Source organism: Dasypus novemcinctus, chromosome 8 (genome assembly GCF_030445035.2).
Source record: "Dasypus novemcinctus isolate mDasNov1 chromosome 8, mDasNov1.1.hap2, whole genome shotgun sequence".
Classification (NCBI taxonomy): domain Eukaryota; kingdom Metazoa; phylum Chordata; class Mammalia; order Cingulata; family Dasypodidae; genus Dasypus; species Dasypus novemcinctus.
The window spans coordinates 18,465,398-18,486,118 of NC_080680.1; the positions used below are offsets into that span (position 1 = coordinate 18,465,398).

General features: G+C 38.6%; 1 protein-coding gene across 11 annotated transcripts in view; it reads left to right on the forward strand.

Moving 5' to 3' along the window:
• The window catches only part of CDC14B (cell division cycle 14B), a 134,253-nt gene that overhangs the window by 41,518 nt on the left and 72,014 nt on the right, over nt 1-20,721 (forward strand). For 10 of the 11 annotated variants that reach the window (XM_058301547.2, XM_058301545.1, XM_058301543.1 and 7 more), the window contains exons 2-4: nt 1,441-1,531; nt 2,098-2,173; nt 5,016-5,108. In XM_058301547.2, the coding sequence (XP_058157530.1) occupies nt 1,441-1,531; nt 2,098-2,173; nt 5,016-5,108 (260 nt within the window). Of the gene's footprint in view, nt 1-1,440; nt 1,532-2,097; nt 2,174-5,015; nt 5,109-20,721 lie in introns of those variants that run through there. The other variant, XM_023592419.1, reaches the window with a different exon arrangement.

Below are 20,721 nucleotides of genomic sequence, written 5' to 3' on the forward strand. Positions count from 1 at the left end.
CAGGACACCTGCGGACTTAGGGGGTCAGGCAGTGCTCTGGCTGCCGGGGAAGCGCCGCTGTGCTGGCCAAGGAGTGTCTTTAGACTGGGGGCCAGGGCTGCCTGTCTCATGGTCGTGGGTGGCATCCTGGGACTCCAGTGGTTTTACTGTACGTGCATACCTGGCAGGTTATGACCCCTGAATACTCAGACCCACTAACTGGGAGGTAAATTGAACTCCAGGCCGGGGAGCAAAAACTTTGGGCGCTGTACACGGAGATCAAGTTTGTGATACAAAAAAAGAAAAAGCCCGTTTGTGATGGGGGGGGGGGAGGGGGAGCCGTCATCCGTTTGCTTATGGTTGCAGAAATTTTAATTGAGGCGTTTACAAGGAAATAACAGCAATTGCGTGAGCTGAGTGGCAGACACAGAAAATTTAAATATATTTTGGGAAAGGATACCAGCTGGCGTCCTTTGTCTCGTACTACTAACTCTGCTGAGAATATATTACGTATATTTAAAGACTGTGCTTGATTTTGCTGCATTTTTTTAGGCAAATTCAAATGTAAGATATTCTACTAGCACTGGTAGTATTGCTACTAGTAGATATTGCGAATGACTGTTTTGCTGAGGCTTTTTTAGACAACTTCTTTTGGGAAGAAGGGTGGAGCCTTTGGGTGTTGCCAGCCCTTACAGTTCCTGCTAATTGTTACAACTTCACAGCCGTCTAATAGCATTCATGCAAAATGAATTTATCTCAAACTCATCTTGCAGAAACCTCTCATTGATTCTTGTTTAATGGTAATTTGTTTAATTGTAAGACATAAAAAAGTGATTACAGATCACAGAAAAGTAGTGATCAGTTGGATAAACATATGGTTTAAGTGTTGAAGTTCTGTAGCTCTAAATATTAATTTTGAAGGCATTCTTTCTCTTCAACCTCAAAAAGGTTCATTTTGCTTATAGGAATGACTGTTTAGGATGTCTTGGAAACCTATTATAGTGAAAATCCCTTATAAGGTTGATGGCTAGCCATCAAATGTGTTACCATTTGCCGAATTTTATGAGAGGTTCTCCCATGAAATGAACTGTATAGCTAAATGAAAAGTCACTATTGAAGCTTATATTTAAAGGCAATTTCTTGGGGAGCGAATGTAGCTCAGTGGTTGAGGGCCTGCTTCTCGTGTGCGAGGTACTGGGTTCAATTCCTGTACCTCCTTTAAAAAAAAACAACCAAAAAAACTCCAAAAATGTTAAAAAAGGCAATTTCTCCTTTGAAAATATTTATTATAATCCACCAAAATATCTAGAGTATTTTGAAATTACCCATTGGAATCCCTATCATTTGAAACACTCATGGAAAAAACATTGACTTCGTTTTAAAAAAGTTGCTCATGATGGTACGAAACTTTAAAAAAAAAAATAATCTGAAGGAAGGAACATTGCAATTTTTCCATTTCAGATCGCCTTTGTTTTGCCATTCTCTACAGCAGACCAAAGAGTGCACCAAATCTACATTATTTCTCCATAGATAATGAACTTGAATATGAGAAGTAAGTATTAACTTGCTTTTCTAAAGACTGTGAGTACCTTTAAAAAAAAATTTCATTTTGAAGAATCTAGAGGAATGTGTATAAATAGGATATAAATAGAATAGCCTTGGAAGATTACAAATTATTTGATTGATAATTGCAGGATGTTTCCTTTAGGTTCTGGTTTTAAAATAGATCCTTAGAGAAAAATTAAAGTTGAGCTTTTCTAAATTTAAATATTTAAATTTGAAATTCTCATAGTTTACACTAAGGTGAGATAAACAAGTGTAGCTGAGTAAAATACTGTTTTTTTTGGCCAGTGGAAAAATATGTATGGAAAAATAGCTTTTTTATTCCGAAGATATTTTCACGTTATTTGAGGTTAGCTTTAGGCATCGTAGCACTTAACCAAGTTGCATTTCTTATAGTCATTATTTGTCAGAATATTTCTTCAACTAGTAAGGGAATACCTTTTAATTGTGTGATCAGTAACAATTTGGTGTGTGCTTTCTTGTCTTAATTTGATCTGTAACCCCCAAAAAGGCATTTAGAATATACATATCCATTTTTGTTTTTCATTTTTAAAGTTTCTACGCAGATTTTGGACCACTCAATCTGGCAATGGTTTACAGATATTGTTGCAAGATAAATAAGAAATTAAAGGTAAATTCTTTCTACTTAAGATTTGTCTTAAGTACTTATTGTTAGGCTGATCTTGGGGCAGAAAATAAGGAAAACATGCCTCTTTTTTTTAATAAAAGGAAATGTCATGATTTCAGTGCAGTGGTGTTTGGGACCTATTCTCCTCCCCCCCCCCCCCCCCCCCCCACGTTCTTTCCTAAAGTCTCACAGTGTATATATTTGTTTTTCAGAATTTTGATTGAAGTGTTAAGTTTGGGTCTTTTGATTCCTATTTGGATTGGTGATGTTCAAATACTTGAAAAGATAAAATGGAAATTGGTTACTAAAGCGAAAGTCTTTTTGTCTGACCTAATGGAACTTAAACCTAATAAGAGAAACCTTCCTTTGGTTGTCCTGCCAGTCTGTTTCTATTGGTTTGGACTTAAACATCATTCATTTTTTTAAAAAACTTTGAATTATTGATCACTCCCAGCATGAGGTATTATTTATGTACTCTTAGTTCCAAATTAATCAATCTAATTTCTCAAGTAGAAAATAGTGGATTTGAGATAGGTGCTTTCTAAGACAACTTTATTCAATTGATTACTTATTATTACACAGAAGAAATAAAATTTATCTTTAATTAGAAATCCATTTATGGGTAAGGCAGATTTTTTTTCCTTGACCATCAAACCTAAAATTCTATACCATAAATGGTAAAAGTACCTTTTAAATGAATTACTAATACATAAAATGGAAGTTGTAGCGTTGTTTTTTCTGTTTATTAAATCTGTATTCACAGATTTATACAGAGCTGAAAACTTTGTTCTTTCTGGGCTTTACTCCTCTTTTAAATAGGAGAATAAATATTTAGGCAGTATGTGTGTTTCCCCCTTACGTTTTCCATTTGCCAGTGGTTGGTCTTTTGTTTCATACAGAGCCAGGACACTCCCCCTCACTCCACTTTTGTTCTTTGGTTTAATTTTGAAATATTTTTTTCATCATACTCAACCATTTTTAGACTTATTATTTGGGTCAACTAAAAATGTATAAGTTCTTTTTGTGTTTTTTCACTTGCTAGAATAACTTGCAACATGATTACTCACCATCCAACCAGATTGAAAAGGGTATTCAGTTAATAGTGACAAAAGTGTATCTAGAGTCTGAATGAAGGGTAGGTCTGCTTCTGCTGCTAGATGGCTGGGGTTTTTTTGTTGTTTTTTGGTTTTTGATTTTTATTTAATTTGATCAACTTGCATCTCTTACTCCGTATAAATAATTAAAGGGAAATATATACATATATGTATTCATCATAGAAACATTAGGATCTGGGCAACAGAAACCAAGGAACACATGCTTATTGAGCTGAATATATCTCTTTCTTTCCCTTGCTTGATTCCATTTCCTTTCAAGTTGATGTACAGTTTCAAGAAAGTGCTTATTAATCATGTGCTCCTTTTACTTTTAAATTCCATATACTTTTTATTTTTAACTTTTTATTGATGTTAAATGTGTACAGATCATGTGTATACAGCTCAATGAATTTTCACAAATATACATGGTAATCATCACCTAGCTCATGAATAAGATATTAGTAGCATCCCTAAAGAGCCCTACTTATCCCACTTAGGCCATCTAATGGTTACTATCTCTGCGCCCACTGCACACATACCCTAGCTTCTTATCCTAACTTCTAACACCATGGATAAGTTTTGCCTTTTTTAATATATCTACTTTATTTATTCATTCATTAACTCATTCATTCATTCACATAAAATTAACCATTTTAAAGTATACCATTCAGTCACATTTAGTTCATTCACAGTGTTATACAACCAACACATCTGTCTAGTTCCAAACATTTTCAGCACCCCAGAAAGAAACTCCTATCTATTAAATGGTCACTCCCCAGTTTCCCCCTACTCCAAGCCTCGTGCAACCACAAATCTGCTCTGTTTCTATTGATGTGCCTATTGTGGAAATTTACTTAAATGGAAATCATGCAATATGCAGCTTTTTGTGTCTGGCTTTTCCACTTAGTATAATGTTTTGGGAGTTTATCCATGTTGTGGCATGCATCAGTGCTTCATTTTTTTGTGTGACTGAATAATATTCCACAGTGTGGATATATGGTATCTTGTTTATCCATTCGTCAGTTGATGGACATTGTGTTGTTTCCACCTTTTTTGGCTATTGTAAATAGCGCTGCTGTGAACATTTGTGTGTGAAGTTTTGTTGGAACACCTGTTTTTGGTTCGAGGAGTGGTATTTCTGATCACATGGTAATTTTATGTTTAACTTTTTGAGGAATCATCAGTTTCCATATGGTCGCACCACTTTACATTCCCACTAGCAGTGCATGAGGGTTCCAATTTCTTCACATCCTCACCGATGCTTGTTTTTTTTTCTCTTTTTAAAATTATAGCCATTCTAGTGATTGTGTGTACTATATAATTTAAAAGTTTTGGAATAGATACTTTTAAAGAAATCAAATGGCAATAAAGGGAAAGAAAAGGTCAGTCCCCCACTTTTTCCATCTTTTTTTGTGTGTGTATTCTTTCAGAGTTAATCTGAAGCATATATCTGTTCATATCCTCTCTTTTTAAATTGTAATCCTATACTGTCTTTTATGGGAAGTTGCATGGTGGTGTTCTTGACATTTCCTGAACTATAGGAACACATGGCATTTGTTTAGTGAAGAAAATTTTCCCTGTTACCAATTGTTTACATCACAATTTTTGGTTATCAAAGTTGATTTTTTAAAGGTCTTGCTAATATGAATGCTTAAGCATTGTGAGAATTGGGATTTATTTTAAAAGCCACAAAATAAGATTTAAAAACTTGAAATTGAAAAAAATACTAACAGCTCTTCATTTTTATGCAGTCCATTACAATGATTAGGAAGAAAATTATTCATTTTACTGGCTCTGATCAACGAAAACAAGCAAATGCTGCTTTCCTTGTGGGGTGTTATATGGTAAGTGCTCACTACTTTCCTAATGAATGATAAAAATGTACACTGCAGTGATACTTTAAATTTGTGTTGAATTTTTCTTTTAAAGATTTATTTATTTATTTCTCCCCATCCCCTCATTGTTTGCACTTGCTGTGTCTGTTTGTTGTGTGCTCATCTTCCTTTTTTAGGAGGCATTGGGAACTGAACCCAGGAACTGAACCTGGGACCTCCCATGTGGAAGGAAGATGCCTAATCCCTTGAGACACCTGCGCTCCTTGCTTTGTTGTATCTCTCATTATGTTTTCCTCCTTTTGTCTGTTATTGAATCAGCTCGCCAGGCTAGCCCATTGTGTCAGCTTGCTGCCTTGCTTTAGGAGGCCCTGGAAACTGATCCTGGGACCTCCCATGTGGTAGGCGGGAACTCAATTGCTTGAGTCACATCTGCTTCCCTGTGGTTGGATTTTTTTTAAAACCCCCTCCCCCCATTGTCTGCTCTCTGTATCCATTCACTGTGTGTTCTTCTGTGTCCGCTTGCATTCTTGTCAGTGGCACCAGGAATCTGTGTCTCTTTGTTGCATCATCTTGTTGCATCAGCTCACCATGGGTGTAGCGCTACTCTGGGGCGGGCTGCATTTTTCATGGAGGGTGGCTCTCTTTGAGGGCCACACTCCTTGCATGTGGGGCTCCCCTATGTGGGGGATACCCCTGCGTGGCACGGCACTCCTTGCATGCATCAGCACTGTGCGTGGGTCCGCTCACCACATGGGCCAGAAGGCCCTGGGTTTGAACCCTAGACCTCCCATATGGTAGGCGGACACTCCATCAGTTGACCCAAATCTGCTTCTGCCTCTGGTTGGATTTTGAAATTACTTTTTCTAAGATAGTATCTTGATTTCTTTCCAAGAATATGTTTCACTTAGTTTTTCAGTTGACCAACTACTGTGAAAAAGTTTGTGTTGTTCTTAAGGTTAGAAAATAATTCCATCCCAAGCAATGTTTTTATGGACTCATGAGCCATTTAGTGAGTTGTGAAATTATTTTAGTGAAGGCGGCAGACTTGGCCCAGTGGTTAGGGCATCCGTCTACCACATTGGAGGTCCACGGTTCAAACCCCGGGCCTCCTTGACACGTGTGCAGCTGGCCCGTGCACAGTGCTGATGCGCGCAAGGAGTACCCTGCCACACAGGGGTATCCCCCGCATAGGGGAGCCCCACGTGCAAGGAGTGCACCCGTAAGGAGAGCTGCCCAGGAATGGTGCCGCACACACAGAGAGCTGACACAAGGTGATGCAACAGGAAGAAACACAGATTCCTGTGCCGCTGACAACAACAGAAGCGAACAAAGAAGGCGCAGCAAATAGAGACAGAGAACAGACAACCAGGGTGGGAGGGTGAGGGAAGAGAAATAAATAAATAAATAAATCTTTAAAAAAAAAATTAGTGAGGACGAGACCAATATTGATTTTAAAAACAATGAGCATAGACAAGTTTTTCCCTAAATTGGATATGTGTTTTGGAAAAGCTAACATTTATTTACACAAAGGTTTTGAATTTCATTTACTTATGACAATAATAAAGATCTTTGGTTTTTGTTATGTTTGTTGTGTTTTAAAAAAAGATCTAGTGCCTAGTGGATTCATCTGTAGTAGTACCTAAGCAGAAGTTTTCCTGGGGAGTGGAGGTGGCTCAAGTGATTACACACCTCCCTCCCACATGGGAGGCTCCGGGTTTGGTTCCCGGTGCCTCCTAAAAAAGAAAGCAAGCAGACAGTGAGTGCAAACAAGGAGGGTGGGGAGAAATAAATAAAAATAAATCTTAAAAAAAAAAAGTTTTCCTGAATATGTAGCAAAGAACTCCTTCAGGGTATGGTCCCCTCATCTTTTCGGTGATATGGAAGTTATCTACTCTGTTCAGTGGGGAAGAATAACCAGTGAATGTTTGTTCAACTCACCATATGCATAATAATTATTCTCCTAATATAAAGGATTTAGTTTTAGAATTCTTTAGATGAATTATTTCTACCCCTAGCTTGCTACCTGGTTCTGTTGTGCTCTCCCTACATTTTGAATTAATTTTCTGGTCTATAGTTTGATAACCTGGAATTCACAAAGATTAGCCCAAAAGTTATTGGTACTAGTTTAAATTGTACCTCAAAATTTAATAATTGCCTTATGTTTAAGATGTATCATTAACAACAATGATTAAGGTCTTTTTTGCATGCTTTGTTTTCCTGTTTGTGCTCTCAGAAGTAGAAGGAAATGTTTCTGTGATAACTTCAAGTTTTATTATCATTGTTCCTGAAAGTGTGAACACAGATTTCAGATTATGACTACTGGAATTTGATTTATTACCTTGCCAAGATTTGTCTGTCTGTTTTCATCTCTTCTGGTGTTTCTTGTAGTACTTAGCAGCAAATAGAAAAACAAAAACCCCAACCCAAAGGGTCTATGTGCAGGACCTCAAGAAAGAAAAAGGAGGGTGTAGGGAGGTGGCCATTGTAACTGGGGCATTTAGTTACGTTAAGGACAGTCACTTGGGAGAGGAATCCCATGGGTTATAGTAAGTCATGGCCGCTTTGTAGAAAAAGGGACACAGACAGAATTCTTGGAATCCATAAAGTATTAAAATGAGCCTTCATTACAGCTGGAAAAATGTCTCTTGGTATGACAGTAGAAAGTTTCAGCCTTTCTCTGTGTCTTGCCTTCTACTGCCCAAGAGAAAAATGGGAATAACTGAAATGGTTCCGTAGAGGAGAAAGTGCTCCTGAGCAGAATTCACAATACAGATCAGTTATGTCTGTCTTTTTTTTTTTTAAGATTTATTTATTTATTTGTTTCTCTCCCCTTCTCCCTCCCCTCGCCCCGGTTGTTTGCTCTCTGTGTCTGTTTGCTGCATCTTCTTTATCCGCTTCTATTGTTGTCAGTGGCACGGCAATCTGTGTTTCTTTGTTGCGTCAGCTCTCCGTGTGTGCGGCGCCATTCCTGGGCAGGCTGTACTTTTTTTGCACTGGGTGGCTCTCCTTACGGGGCGCACTCCTTGCGCGTGGAGCTCCCCTATGTGGAGGACACCCCTGCGTGGCAGGGCACTCCTTGTGCACATCAGCACTGCGCATGGGCCAGCTCCACACGGGTCAAGGAGGCCCGGGGCTTGAACCGCGGATCTCCCATGTGGTAGACGGACGCCCTAACCACTGGGCCAAGTCCGCCGCCAGCTACGTCTGTCTTTGAATCAGTCATTTGTCTTTGGTTAGATGAGCTGCACCTAACATGTGTCCATGGTGTTGAGGGAATCGGCAAGGTGACTTTAAGTCTAAAGAACTCCTCAGAAGTTGGCTGTGGGCTTTGTGTGAACTCGGATTCCTCTTAAAAACAAAATCAAAACACTTGATAATTTTATAAATAAGAAATCTATCTATCTATAAATCTATCTTTTAAAGCTTGTGGGTTTTTTTTTTAAGCTACTCATGCAAAGATAATAACCCCTTGGTTTATTTATTGAAAATTTGTTCCTGGTGGCCTTTTTGAATTTATAATTGTGTTCCGGCATTCAGAAGTTAATTTTTCTGTAGTTAAATTCATTAATTTTAATTTCCTGTCATGTTTAGAACTCATTCCCCAATTTCTGGATTTTACATGCTCAGGTTAGCACTGATTTGATTGGTTAGGAAAATGCCAGGTAAGAAAATTTGGATATTCACCTTAGTTCAGTCCTCTGATCAGTGAAAAGCCACATTTTGGCAGGAAGATTACAGCTCTTGGCTATGAGAAATATATTTGTAGCCACAGTGGCTGGCTGAAGTAGGAACTTGGAGCTGTAATATTGGTAAATGGGGAAAAAAAACTTATAAGAAAAAGGGATTTATTAATAGTTGAAAAGGAATGTCAAGATAAAATATAGGCAAATCAAAAGCTAAAACATATTATTCTCTCCTCTCCCCTCCCCTCTGGTAACCTGCATGCTAGTTTCTGACTATCAACTTGCTTATGCTAATTATTTCAAATCAGTGAGCTCATGCAATATTTGTCCTTTTGTGGCTGGCTTATTTCACCCAACGCGATGTCTTTAGGGGTTGTCCATGTTGTCAAATGTTTCAGAACTTCATTTCCTTTTTCAGCTGCATAATATTCCATTGTGTATATATGCCACTTTGCCTATTCTTTGGTTGATGGACACTTGGGTTGCCTTCATCTTTTGCTAATGTGAATAATAAGGGTATGAGCATTGGTGTGCAAATATCTGTTTGAGTCCATGCTTTCAGGTTTTCTGGGTATATACCTAGAAGTGGGATTGTCAGGTCATATGGTAATTCTGAACTTAACTTTCTAAGGAACTGCCAACTGTTTTCCACAGCACCTGTACCATAATACCTCATTGTGGTTTCGATTTTCGTTTCCCTAATGGATAATGATGTTGAACATCTTTTCATGTGCTAGTTGGCCATTTATATATCTTCTTTGGAGATATGTCCATTAAGTCCCTTCCCCAGTTTTTGCTTGGTTGTATGCTGCTTATTTTAGCTTGGCTAGGTTTGGTGTCCAGTGGTTTGGTAAAGCACTGGCCTGTTTGTTAATATGAGGGTATTTTGAGATGGGATTTGCATCAATAATCTTTTTTTTTTTTAAATCCCTCCCCCCCTTTGAGACTTTTCGCATGTTGGTCTGCTCTCTGTGTCCTTTTGCTGTGTGTTCTTCTGTGTCTGTATTTATTTTATTTATTTCCCCTCCCCCCCTTGCGGCTTGCTTGTCTGTTCTCTGTGTCTTTTGCTGTGCTCTTCTGTGTTTTTTGCTTGTCTCCCTTTTTTGTTGTTGTGTCACCTTGCTGAATCAGCTCTCCATGGCACTTGGGGGCGGGGTGGTGGGTGGGGGTGGGCACTCCACGGACACGTGGGCCAGCAGCTCTCTGCAGCATGTGGGCGAGCCCCCGGGACGTGAACCCAGGACCTCCATATGGTACACGGGAGCCCAACTGGTTGGAAGCCCAACTGATTGAACCACATCCGCTTCCCAATAATCATTTGATTACATCTATCATGAACAAAGGAGATTGTCAACAAAGAAGATTGCCCTTAGCAGTTTGGGGAGTTTCCAGTTGGAGGTCTTAAAACCAGAATTTAGGATCGCAGAGGTCATAAGAAGCAATTGCACACAACTTTAGCATTGGTTCTTTTTTTTTTTTTTTTAAAGACTTATTTATTTATTTAAACTCCCCCCCTCCTCCTGTTGTCTGTTCTCTGTGTCTATTTGCTGCATCTTGTTTCTTTGTCCGCTTCTGTTGTCGTCAGCGGCACGGGAAGTGTGGGCGACGCCATTCCTGGGCAGGCTGCACTTTCTTTCGCACGGGCGGCTCTCCTTATGGGACGCACTCCTTGTGCGTGGGGCTCCCCTACACGGGGGACACCCCTACGCGGGGGGCACCCCTGCATGGCAGGGCACTCCTTCCGCGCATCAGCACTGCGCATGGGCCAGCTGCACACGGGTCAAGGAGGCCCGGGGTTTGAACCGCGGACCTCCCATGTGGTAGACCGATGCCCTAACCACTGGGCCAAGTCGGTTTCCTCAGCATTGGTTCTTGATAGCTTCACTTGGGGAATTCAAACTAAGGATTTCAGCCTTACTTTTCTTGAAGTTTCTTCCTTGTGGCTTGCCCTGTGGAGTTTGGACTTGCTAGTCTCCACGATCATGTAGGCTGATTCCTTATAATAAATCTCTTCATATATATATATTCATATATTATATTTATATATATCATCTTTTTGGTCTGTTTCTTTGGACAACCCTGACTAAAACAGATTGTTTGCCTTTTTGTTGTTGAGTTGTAGTTCTTTGTATTTTTTGGATTTTAAACACTTACCAGAAATGCACTTTCCAAATATGTTCCCTATTTTGTAGGTTGTTTTTTTATTTCCTTGATAATGTCCTTTGGTACACAAAAGTTTTTAATTTTGAGGATGTGAGGAAGTCCACTTTATTTTTTTAATTTGTTGCTTGTGCTTTTGGTGTTATATCTAAGAATTCATTTCCTAATATAAGGTCCTAAAGATTTTTCCCTATCTATTCATTTAAGAGTTTTATATTTGTAGCTCTTCTATTTAGGTCATTGATCCATTATGAGTTAATTTTTTAAAAAGATATTTTTTATTTTTTTTTTTTAATTTTAAAAATTTGATTGCATAAATGGTACATAAAAAATAAAGGGGGTTCCCATATGCCCCGCTGCTATACCGCCTATATTTTTCCACGTTAACAACATCCTTCATTAATGTGTTACATTTGTTAAAATTGATGGACACATTTTGGAGCATTGCCACTAAGTATGGATTATAGTTTACATTGTAGTTTACACTCTCTCCCGCACAATTTTGTATGTTATGGCAAGATAGATAATGGCCTGTATCTGTCATTGCAATGTCATTCAGGACAATTCCCAAGTCCTGAAAATGCCCCCTTATTACACCTGTTTTTCCCTCTCCCTGCCCTCAAAACCTCCAGTGGCTCCTGCCTCCACTTCCATTGCTAGGATCACAATAAGTCTATAGTAGAATACCAGTAAGTCTACTTTGGTCCCTAGTTGATTCCCCGGTCCTGAGGATTCTGGAACGGTGATGCCCACTCCACCTCTAATTGAGAGGTGGTTTTGATCCCTTAGGGCAAATGGATGGAACTCTCTTCCTTGCATTTGTAGATTATTTTGGTTCCTTGGGATGGTTGTTGTCCATCATCATCTTGTTAGCTGTCCTGCGTGAGTCCAATGAAGTGGAGAGTAGGTGTTGCAACTTTGTTGAGATTCAGGGCCCAGCTGGTACATGGACAGCCCAAAGATTTAAGTCTCTTGGATGTACACCAATCAACTCTGGTACTAATCATAGGTTCAAATAGAAGGGTCAGAAGAGCCATGAGTAGGGAAACCACACCTGAATCCAATTCTGTCACACTGGGGAGCATAAATTCCAAAGTAGGGTCCACTGGGAAGGCACCAAACTCTGAGCTATCTGCCCTGACTATAGCATCTGGATGTCTACAGAGCCCTCTGGAGCCCTGCTATTTGAGGTGGTATTTACTTTGGCAGTCAATGAGATCCTCCTAAGACTCGCATTAGCGAAATCTCTGGAATGACTTCCTGACTCACTTTGAAGTCTCTTAGCTATATAAACTCATTTGTTTTTACCCTTTCCATCATTTGGTCAAGGTCTTTTTCCAGTTGCATTGCTAGTTGGTGCTTGGTACTAATCCCTCAGTTCCAGGGAGGCTTATCCCTGGGAGTCATTCCTATGCTGGGGGGAAGGTAATGCATTTATATGCTGACTTTGGCTTAGAGAGAGGACACATTTGAGCAACAAGGAGGCTCTCAGGAGGTAACTCTTAGGCACCTTAAGTTTCAATTTCAAAAGTAAAGGTTCATAAGTACAATCATTAATATCAAGGGCCCATCAATGGACCATCCTCCTTCACTAGTCATTGTCCCTATACTTGGAGAATTCTTGCTTTTCCATTAGAGAATGTGGCAGAGCTCCCTAGGATGGGAATTCGATATTCTTTCAGTTATTGTGTGAATCTCCACCCACTGTGACAATGCCCTATGAACACTTGAATACATTTTTGTGCCTTATATGTATGTCACAGGTGAACCTCCTCCCATGAATTCCCCATCACCGACACCCAATACCAGTGATCCTCCCCTGTCATTGTTGTAACCCTTCTGTGATTCAAAACTTCTTAAAAAGTGAAGCCAACAAAATAGCCAAATATAATTAACAGGAAAATGAAATAATAACGATAGTTTTAAAAATAAGAAATAAATAATAAAAATAAGAAAAAGTATTTTTAAGATAAAAAATTTGGAATAATAAAAAATAATGAAAAAATATTAAAAAAATATTTTTTTGATGTTATGTCTTTCATCACTGTAAAATCTGTTGTTTTATATGTACAGTGATGTTTTCTTCCATTTATTCTCCCAGTGTCTTACTTTTTCATTTTGTCTTCAAAGAAGTTTTAAACGGTTATAGAAAAGTCACATACAAAATATAGGGTATTCCCATATACCGAACATCTTACCCCCCTCTCCTCCTTCCCCTTGAGTCAATTTTTATATATGGTCTGAAGTAGGATTCTACCTCATTCTTTTGTATATGGATAGCCAGTCTTCCCAGGTTCCTCAGGCTCTGTTCATTTTTTTCATTCTTTCCTTTTTCTGCTCCCAAGACTGGTTGATTTATCTTCAAGTTCATTGGTTTTGTCTTCTGCCAGCTTTCATCTGCTGTTGAATGCTTCTGTGGAATTTTTAATATCTATTACTGTGGTCTTCAGCTCTGTTTGTTCTCTTTTTATAATTTCTATCTCTACTGATACTATGTTTTTGTTCATCTATCCTTTTCCTGATTTCCTTTAGTTGTTTATGTTTTCCTTTAGCTCTTTAAGCAGAGTTAGGACCATTATTAAATGTTCTTTGGTGTGGTCTGGTCCTCCCTCCAGAGATACTTTAACCTTCTTCTTTACCTGGTTGTCACTTTCTGTTTCTTTTGTATGTTTTATTGAAACCTGGATATTTTGATATTATAATGTGTTTATCTGGGAATATCTTAATGTCTCCCTCTCCACCCCGCTCCCCACCCCATGGCTCCTTTTTCTGTTTGCTCATTGTTTTTGATTGTTGTCTGCTCTTTTTTTGTTTTTTGTTTTGTTTTGTTTGCTCTTTATCTGCTTGTTTTCTGTTTTTCTTTAGGAGGCACAGGGAACCAAACCTGGGGCCTCCCATGTGGGAGGCGAGCACTCAACTGCTTGAGCCACATCTGCTCCCCTCCCTCAATTTTTCCCCCAGCTTTTTGTTTTGAAATAATTTCACATGTACAGGAAGTTGCAAAAATAATACAAGCTTTATTGTGAGAAGAAGGAACAAAAGAGGATACCTTTTTGCAGTCTTTGCAGGTTGACTTGTGTGTGTATTCTGTTTTAGCATATATCCATACAATGAGTTTAGAGAATACATCCAGGACAAATGGTAGAGGCCTCCCTGAACCTTTCTTTGTCTTGTCTTATGCAGGCACGTGTGGCCCTAGGAATTGCACTGTTTACATGGGTATGAATGACCCCTGTTCCCTAGGAAATAGTTTCCTCAAGGTCCTGGACACTGCACTGTATGTCCTGCAGTTAGCAATCCCTTTCCCCAGGCGGCATGACTTCACCACTTTCCCACAGTGTTCTTAGGAGAGTTCTGTTAGCTGCCTTCTACACACAGGGTAGATTCTGGGATGCCGTGTCCCTCAGGCCACCACCAGTAGGTGCATGAGGGTTATTATTATTATTATTTTTAAAAAGATTTATTTATTTATTTCTCTCCCCTTCTCCCCCCTACCCCAGTTGTCTGTTCTCTGTGTCTATTTGCTGCATGTTCTTTGTCCACTTCTGTTGTCAGTGGCATGGGAATCTGTGTTTCTTTTTGTTGCATCATCTTGTTGTGTCAGCTCTCCGTGTGTGCGGTGCCATTCCTGGTGGGGCTCCCCTGTGCGGGGACACCCCTGCATGGCAGGGCACTCCTTGCGTGCATCAGCACTGCGCGTGGGCCAGCTCCACATGGGTCAAGGAGGCCTGGGGTTTGAACCGCAGACCTCCCATGTGGTAGATGGACGCCCTAACCGCTGGGCCAAGTCTGCTTCCTGCATGAGGGTTATTCTACTCTCTCTGGCACTTGGAACAAGGATCTGTACTGGGTGGATGGGCTGGCCAGGGCATGACATCCTAAAACTTTTAAGTACTGTAGATTTTTTTTTCTTGATTCAGTATTTGCCCTGTTACTGCCATTCTTTAACTGTTTTCTGAAGCTTTGAGAGAGATGTTTCTGCCAGTTCTTGCTGGTTGTTCCTTCTCATTAGTGTTTGAAAACATCTGATTAGCATTTGTGAAGTTGGAATTTTAGTAGCCAAATGTACATGATTACTGGATGGGATTAAAGAAAGAGTGTAATGATTTGGCAAGCTTAGCCAAGGATAAATTTCCTGCATTTGGTTTACATATGGCGAAGCAAAAGTTATGGCAGCCATCAAAAATTGAAATAACTGATCTTAGAACTAGGTTTTACATCAAGTTTTTAAAAGATTAAACATATTAATCACACTAACTCTTAAAAGTTATTAATATTAGAGTGAACAGTTTTTTAATACAGTTTTATCATGTAATAATTCATTTTAGAAATAATGGTCACTTTACCTTTTTCTTTAAAAATTTTTTTTGTGTCTTTTATAGTGGAGATGTGGTATATTAGTATAATTTTATAGTGGAGATGTGGTATATTAGTATAGTAGTATTGTAAACTTCAATAATCTGCTAATTACCCAAAAGTATTTGGAAGGGACCATGTATAAAGGATGGAATTTCAGGGTTTAAGTTCAGACTTGGGTAGAGTGTTTCATATTAAGCATTCACTAAATGTCACTTCTCTTTGCATTCTTTTTCCTGGTTCTTTCTATCTGCTTTCTTATATCTTAATTCTGCTTTTTAATAATATTGTTTCATTAGTTGTAACAAAGCTGCCACACTAATGAAAATGTTAATAATAGAAGAAACTGTGAGGGGAATATATGGAAACTGTGCTTTGTGCATGATTTTTCTGTAAACCTACAACTTCTCTAGTAAAAAATATATACATAATTTTAAAAACTCAGGTAGGTAATATATATAAAATGTTAAGCATATGACTTCCACACAGTTATAATTGGTTGTATATTGTTATTATTGGCAGCATGATTTATCCTGGAGTGCTATTAACATTTAATGAGGGGGTATGGAAAAAACAGGTAATTAAATCCCACTTATAGCAGGATCAGGTGAGGCCATTAGGAATTGGTATCCAAATGCTCTGTGATGTATTTTTCTGCCAATACCTAGCATTCAGCTCTTCCTTAAGTTAAAAGCTTTTGAGGGCTAGTCTTGGAAATTAACCATCATTTCTAACATTTTTCTGTGGATGAAGCATTCTGAGAGTAAAATAAATGATGCCAGGAGATGTTGGTACATAGCTTGCAAATTTGCTTTTCTCTAATGTTTAATTGATTACTTTAGTAGCACTAATTGTGGTAATATGTAGGTTTCTCTGTTAGAAATGATTTAGCAGTCTATATTATTACTTTTTAATTTTAGTGATTTTTTAAAAAATATCCTTTAGAATGGCTTACCTTGTAAGCATTTATATTGAAAATTATGGTACTATTTATTTTTTATGGTACTATTTAAATTCTGGAAATACATCAATTCAGCAATCAGTGAATAGGGTCTTAAATTACATTGACCTTGAGTTTGCTTCCCGTGGTTATGGTAAGAGCTCAGTGACTTAATTTTGCTATTTAATGATGATCTGATGATCGTTTGAACCTGTGGTCCACTTCTTTAATGTTTTAATTACTTTGGACCCGGAGTAGTGAATACTGAGTTAAGGCTGATACAGGTTGACAGGACTAGAAAGAAGTCAAGTCAACTGGAGTGGGAGGGGCTGGAGAATCTGGCAACAGTGATTGAGAATCTAGTTCAGCAAATAGCTGTCCAGGTGGAGCAACAGGGACCATAGGTCAGAACCAGATGGAAAGGCCGAAGTCTCCCTAAACACCTGTCTCTGGGCAAACACCCTCCCTGGGTGTGTGTGAAAGGCGGGACAAACAGCAACCAGGCAACTGTAAATAGCAACCAGACACAAGGGAGTGTCAGGGGTTCTGGAGCTGCAGAAGGGAGGGCACATCCCCAAAGTGAGATTCAGGCCCCTGCCATAAGAAAAGCCCTGTGGTGGAGATAACTGGCTGTATTCATCACAGTGTTACTTCCCTTTTCATTCTAGTGAGGCCTGCTGGTCCCCAGTGAGCCTGACCTTTCAGCTGCCCTTGATATAGCTAGGTGGTACTGGCCATGGGAAAAGAGTAAAGAGAAATGGCCCTCTGGCAGTTTATGGTCTTTGATAGCACGTTTGTTCAGCTGTCTGAGATTTTGTGCCCTGTTATGAGCAGCATGGTTTCTTGCATTTGAATGCTTGAGCAATAGTCCTTCCATCTGTAATAACCAGTGTAATCTTAGATGGGCAGTTAACTCTATAGATTGTAAAGTAGTAGCCTACCAGGTTTGTGTAACTCACAGAGTAGTTTTAAATATTTGTCTTTGGTGATGTTTAAAAATTAGGAGGTTTCATACAAAAGTCAAGATTTTGGTAATACTACATGTGTTTACACCCAGGGCTACCTCACTCATTTATATTAGCTCTCTGTCTGTAGGCATGTGTTTGCCACTTCAGACATCCATTAATTGTACCTCAGTTTCCTTCTGTTTAAATTGGAGTATCACATTAAAGCAACCTGCCATGTATGTAAATATGGAAAAGTTTCAATACAACTATTGAAATGTAAGGCCATTTGATTATTAATTTTTAAAGTGCTTTAAACTCTTTTTTTTCTTACTAGTGTTTGAGTAGGAGCTGTGAAAGTGATTTTTTTCAATTTGTTTCCTGTTGTATATTGCTTATTTTATATATTATTTTCCTTGCTTACCTCTTTACTCAACAGTTGGATATGTGTGCTATTTCCAACTTGCATTGATTCATAAGCATGCTTTTTTGCTTTGTTTTGTTTTTAGGAGGTACTGGGATTGAACCCAGGACCTCGTACATGCAAAGCAGGCTCTCAACTGCTGAGATCCACCTGCTCCACCATGAGCATTCTATATTAATCAGGAGAGAGTGATTTTTAAAATTTCAGTCAAGTTCCTGGCCTAGGAAGACTATCTGGCTGTCATCTGGCTAATGTGATAACAATTAAAAAAATTTTTTAATGCTGGACATATTGTGATATTTCTCCATGAAAAGTATTTGAAAATAGTGTACTGGTTTCTCAGACCGCCACATTTGTTGTTGGAATTTAAATGCCCTTTGCTGTTCTTAACTCACAGATGTAATGACTTGCATAATGTTTTAGATTTTAATCTTTACATAGATAAAACTTTGAAATGTTCTGTATAAGAATATAAATATGAAATATGTCTAAATAATTGGATTTTTATTACTGGAACTAATAATAATAATCGGGACTTTAAATGATTAAGTTGTGAACCTTTTGTTTCAGTCCACTTACTTAGCAGTCTCTAGTGGAGCACCTCTTGGGTTTTGAAACATAGGGCAGTAATCCAGGATCAGAAATTCTCAAGGGGGTCTGAGGAGTCCTAGGTATGGCTGTGGTGGTCTTTAGCAAAAAAGAAGCTTTTTCTTTTCTGTGCTTTTGAAAAGTACTACTGACTTCTCAAGTATTTTCTACCACAGTATTTTATTCTTCTTATGAAATTGCTCTTTGTTCTTTCAGAGAAATTCCCAGCCTAGAGAGGCAACCACAAGGTCTCCTTATCAATGCTTCCTAAGCATGGACTTCCTGACATTTACACCTCTGCTTTTGTGAAGTTTTTTGTTTTGTTTTTTACCCTTTTTTCCCTTTCTCTCACTTAAAAAAAAAATAATGTGATGAAATATATATAATAAATTTTGACGTTAGCCATTTTTAGTATATAATTCAGTGGCATTTAATTATGTTCATAACATTTATCCACTTTTAACAAACCGCAATGAGCATTTCCTTAGTCATTGTTTAGTGGCTACTGTATTAGTTGATTATTAACAAAAATTACTCCAAATTAACAAATTACCCCAAAATATAGTGATTTAAAACAACAATAAACATTATCTCCCACAATCTCTTAGGGATTAAGAATCCAGGAGTGGTTTAACTAGATGGTTCTGATTCTGGATTTCCCTGGACGGGCAGTCCACTGAAGGCTTGATTAGGGCTGGAAGATCCACTTCGAATGTAGCCTGTTACGGCGTCGGGGAAATGCGTGCTGGTTGTTGGCAGGAGGCCTTAGTTCTTCTCCATGGGACCTGCTTTAGTGCCCTCATGAAGTGACAGCTGCCTCTCCTCACTGAAGGGTGCGAGAAAGAGCAAGCAGAAGCCACAAAGTCCTTTATGATACAGCTGTCATTTTTGCAATATCCTATTGTTTACATAGGGGTACCCAATTCAGTTTGGGAAGAAAACATATAATGTTGGGAATACCAAATGAGAATCATTGGGCCCACCTTGGAGACTAGCTACCACACCTGCTTTATGCCTCCTGTTCCATCATTTGTTGTTTCCTATTTTCAAATAAGAATATGGACTTAGGGTGGATATTATACATTCTATATATATCAAACTTCTCTTAAAATATACCAAAAGAATCTCAGGGAAGCTTCTAGCTTCCAACTGGCCCACCATAGTTATATACCATAAAATTGCATTGGTTTAGAGTTCTCGAATTTGGGAATTTGCATTAAAATAGGAGCCATTTGTAGGATTCTTAAGTAACACATTTAGAATAATTTCATTTGGGAAGATCTTTTAAATCAGAACGACGAATATAAAAGCAAAAATTATGTATTGCTAGCAAATATTTTATAGTTATATAAACAGACAGTCTATGAATTGCTTTGCTTATCTCATTGTCCTAGTATACATATTTATGTACAGGTATTCCTTAGCTGAATGTGAAAATTAAAGTTTTAAAAAATTCATTGCTAGGAACTTAGTTTTTTCTCCTTTAGGAAAAAATAGTACATTGTGCTTAATATTTCTTATTTGTATTTGTGTTTCAAAGCTAACCCACAGTTATTTAGAGTATTAGAGACTATTTTTTGTTTTGACAGTTATAAGGAAATAATACAATTGCAATTTTAGTAATTAAAGAAACCAAAGAACTGTAGTCTTGAGAAGCAGGAAATATCTTTAATCTGCTATTTAAGGAAAAAATTATATAACTTGAGAGAGTTAATTAGAAACAGGAAAATTCTGAAAGAAGTTATGATTACTTATTGTCTTATATTCCTTTTTTTTTTTTTTTTAATATTTTATTTATTTCTTTAATCCTCCCCCCCCCCCCCCCGTTGTCGGTTCTCTGTGTCTATTTGCTGCGTCTTGTTTCTTTTGTCCGCAGGCTGCACTTTCTTTCACTCTGGGCGGCTCTTCTTACAGGGCACACTCCTTGCGCGGGGGGGGGGGGGGGGGGGGGGGGGGGGGGGGCGTGGGGTTCCCCTACGTGGGGGACACCCCCGCGTGGCAGGGCACTCCTTGCGCACATCAGCACTGCGCATGGGCCAGCTGCACACGGGTCAAGGAGGCCTGGGGCTTGAACTGCGGACCTTCCATGTGGTAGACGGACGCCCTAACCACTGGGCCAAGTCCATTTCCCCTTATATTCTTTTTAGAGAAAATGAAATCATATTGGGAAACAGGCTGGACAATGGGAAAAATTTGCATTTATGAGGTTTACAACAGAAAATTGGTGAAATGTTCTCTGGAAGATGTCAACTTTTATGACTAGTTTTAGGATATAGCTTTCCAGAAGTTTCAAACATCCTTGCTGGATCTTTGATTTTTTATAATTTTATATTTAGATAAACTTTTTTTTTTTTTTTTAAAGATTTATTTTTATTTATTTAATTCCCCTCCCCTTCCCCGGTTGTCTGTTTTCTGTGTCTTTTTGCTGCGTCTTGTTTCTTTGTCCGCTTCTGTTGTCGTCAGCGGCACGGGAAGTGTGGGCGGCGCCATTCCTCGGCAGGCTGCTCCCTCCTTCGCACTGGGCGGC